This window comes from Otolemur garnettii, unplaced genomic scaffold, assembly GCF_000181295.1.
Source record: "Otolemur garnettii isolate 467f Iridium unplaced genomic scaffold, OtoGar3 scaffold00008, whole genome shotgun sequence".
In the NCBI taxonomy this organism is placed as follows: Eukaryota; Metazoa; Chordata; class Mammalia; order Primates; family Galagidae; genus Otolemur; species Otolemur garnettii.
Window position 1 is genome coordinate 37,121,663 of NW_003852403.1, and position 3,792 is coordinate 37,125,454.

The window sequence follows — 3,792 nt, forward strand, 5'->3', positions numbered from 1 at the left end:
AAAAAAAAAAAAAAGAAAATTTCCTTATGCCCTTTATCTAGATTTCTTAAATGTTAACATTGTATCATTCTTGGATACATTGCACTTGGGCATGTGTGTGAGTGTGTACATATTTTTCTGTTACCTATTTGAGAGTAAGTAGCAAGTGTGTCCCTTTACCCTTGATATATATTTCCTAAAAATAAGAACATTCTCTTAAAATTACCAAAATCAGGAAAATATTGATATAATTATACCTAACCTACAAACCTTATTCAAATTTTACCAACTATGCTGGATCTTTTTTTTTTTAATTTTTGATATTGTCAGAATCCTTTATTTAATAGTTAACCTGTAGCAAAGTAGTATATAATTCTCTCCTGCTCTCAGTGACATAGATTGAGTGAAAAGCAGTTCTAGAGCAGTGTTCTTTGCTAAGGATAGATATGAGAATCACCTCAGGTATTAAAACCAAACAAAGTTACTTAGTATTCATCCCAGATTTGCTGGCTGAAAATCTAAAAGATTGGAGTCAAAGTAAGGATGTTTTACAAAAAAGCCCCTAGATGATTCTGATCCACAACACTAATTTAGTTAGAACTTCTTCCCTAAAGATTAGGAACCCTTTTGGAAAATCTTTTTATCTTCCAAGAAAATTTGCATACTGATACTTGATTTTAATCTTTCTCTTCCAGGCTTATCCTGAATATTTAATTACTTACCAGATTGTGAGGCCTGAAGGTATGGTCGATGGATAAATAATTGTTTTGCAAAGTTAATTCCACTGAACCTAAAATCATGGAAGCAGCTCATGGCCTCTAGGATTTACTTCTTTACTGAAAAAGATCATCTTGCCCACAGGCCCATGGCAAAAGGATTAAAAAATGTGAAAGAATTTTGACATTCTGACTTGATAAAGCTTTAATAATGTACAGTGTTTTCTAAATATTTTCTGTTTTTCAGCACTTTAACAGATGTCATTCCAGGTTACACTGGGTTTGTCTGTACTGAATTATAAACAGAGTTAATTAACTTGAACCTTTTATACGTTATGCATTGATTCTGACAGAAACTGTAATGCCCTCAACAGAACTCATTTTACTAATACAGTACTGTGTTTTTTAAAACACAGCATTTACACTGAATACAATTTCATTTGTAAAACTGTAAATAAGAGCTTTTGTACTAGCCCAATATTTATTTACATTGCTTTGTATTATAAATCTACTGTTTTAGAACTGCAGCAGTTTACAGAATTTTTTTCGTATTGCTCATCTTGCATTTTCATAATTGAGTGATTTTTGCATTTGATTCCAGAGGCTGTGTTGAGTTATTAGCAGAAACTTAGTTAGGAAAGATTGGTTTATCACATTTAATTTGCTGATGGAAGTTTTTGTCTGTCACTAGAAATCTTTCTCATTTAAGAACTTATTTTATGAATACTCTGGGGATCTAATTTGTGATACCTTTGTATGTATAAGACACACATTCCAAAGAGTTCTATTCTAACTATGGTAGGTCCTAGTTACTAAAGAAACTTCTTTACGGGCTTAACTCTAAATTTTATATTGGAAAATTTTCTAATGTGATTCTGTGAAAATTAGAGCAAGTGCTCCTATTTTTTAGAGGGGCTAAATCCTGCTACTAAACAATTATGCTGTTCTTTTCACGGAATATAAATAGGAAGTTAAATTTCAAAGGTAGGAAGGGTAATTCTGGGTAGTTTCCCAGTCAGATTTTCTCAGTCTTCTCCTGGCCTCCTGCATGGGCAAATGCAGTGAGGCAGGTGCTTCCTGCTCCTGGGTTACCTCGCCATGACATTATCCCCAGTTGGCAATCTGTTTCCAGTTGGTACACCATATGGTCGCCAAGCCTATGTTCAGTTTGGCAGCTGTAGAGGGAAATGCTATCCCATAAAATGCCGTTCCTGACTATTTTCTGATATAAAACTCTTCCAGGAAACATGCCCAAGCATCTTGGTACAGAGATAATACTATACATTATGGCTTAGCAATCTATTTTATTTGTTGATTCTATCTCCCTCTAAAATCAAGGAAAGATTTTTATCCATTTAATGAGAACATTCCCCCTCATTCTGTGTACCTACCAGTTTACTTCTGTTTTATATTTTATTCAGTCTCTAACTGGCCCTTTGCAGTAACTTGTATATAAAGTGCTAGGAAATCATGTTTCTTGTCCTGAGTAGGAGTTAATCAGGGTAAATCCATATCTGAAGTTGTTTCTATGATGTAAATTGTGATCATTATTTAAGATGTCAAATCATGACCTTGAAGTGCTTTTATATAGCTCTAATAATTGCAGATATGATGATCCTAAAGTCATTTCTTGGAACACAAATGAAGAATGCCAAACTTTATATAAATTTTACAGATTCTCTTAGCTTCCAGTTTTTACAATTAGAAGATAATGAGATAAATTAATGGAGTTTATATTTACATACTTCTCTCTCAACATGTAGCCCATATAACTCACCTATGAGTGAATCTGGGATTGCTTGTCTTGTAAAATCGTTGTGGTCTATGAGTTTATGATATTTTGAACTTTGTTATTTCATCTAACCATTGCTTAATGACTGTTTTTCCATGAATGATTATACTGTGGTTAATATGTTAGCATGGCAGTATTCTCAGATAGTTTTTTGTTTGTTGGGAGATTGGGATTTGGGGGGGCCGAGTTAGTACTTTGCATGAAATATCTTACTTTATAACGGTGAAATTGCTTTTCCTTTTGTCTTGTGATTTTTTTTTTTGAGGTGAAATTTAACTTTTTGTGTGAGTAGTACTATTATACCTATCTTGAGTGTCTTACTTGTACTGTATCACATTCCATACCTTTGTTTAATTCTTAATAAACTGTTCACTTGTTTTTCTTGGTAGCATGGTAATTACTGGAATAGTATACATGTGTTGAATGGTCTTTGAGAAAATGGAATAAGATTACAATAAACCACAATTACAGGAAAATGAAGTAGTTCTGAGTTTAATAGTGATAAAGAGTGCAGCTTAAAGATTGAAATATTGAATGTTGCAGCCATACTTACTCAGATGATTTATGGTAAATGTAACTATAAGATGTTTTTAACATTTAGCCCCCCATGGGGGCGGTACCTGTGGCTCAGTGGGTAGGGCACTGGCCCTATATACCAAGGGTGGCTGGTTTGGACCCAGCCCTGGCAGAACTGCAACAAAAAATAGCTGGGCATTGTGGTGGGTGCCTGTATCTCAGCTACTCGGGATGCTGAGGCAAGAGAATCGCATAAGCCCAGGAGTTGGAGGTTGCATTCTGCCAAGGGCAATAAAGTGAGACTCTGTCTTTATTAAAAAAAAAAACAAACAAACATTAAGTCCATGCAACACAACTTCGGCAAACCTCAAGGCTCATTCCTGGGACATCATTCTTCTCATCTTATAAATAGGAATCTATTTTTTATTTCTATGTCATGTGAAAACTTAAGTTTCCAAATCTCAAAGCTGGTAGTGTTTATCATGATCACTCTTAAAAGGAAGTATAGTAGTGTACATATATTAGATTTCAGTATGCTAAGTTTCCTGTGTGTGATCAATTCTCTGGTTCCCATATTAAGAAAATGATGGTGCAAATAATCTATAAGTCTTTTAGCTGTGAATTAATATTTCAGCAGCTTTATTCTCCTGCCTCATTTAGGATAATACTGTAGTGTTTGCTGTTTCAAGTATGCTTGCCAGTTTCAGTGTGTGATGTGATCCAGTTGTTTGCAGGTTGATAAGGCAAGAAAACATGTAAATTCCCAAAGCTCTTATGATTAGTACTCCT

The 3,792-nt window shown here is 34.2% G+C and overlaps 1 protein-coding gene across 1 annotated transcript in view; it reads left to right on the forward strand.

The window, feature by feature from the left end:
* TNKS2 (tankyrase 2) overlaps positions 1–2,873 on the forward strand; it is a 77,088-nt gene extending 74,215 nt beyond the window's left edge. The window contains exon 27 of the mRNA XM_012801441.2: positions 675–2,873. Within this exon, the coding sequence (XP_012656895.1) occupies positions 675–737 (63 nt within the window). The 3' untranslated portion in view covers positions 738–2,873. The remainder of the gene's footprint in view (positions 1–674) is intronic.
* The last annotated feature ends 919 nt before the right edge of the window (positions 2,874–3,792 follow it).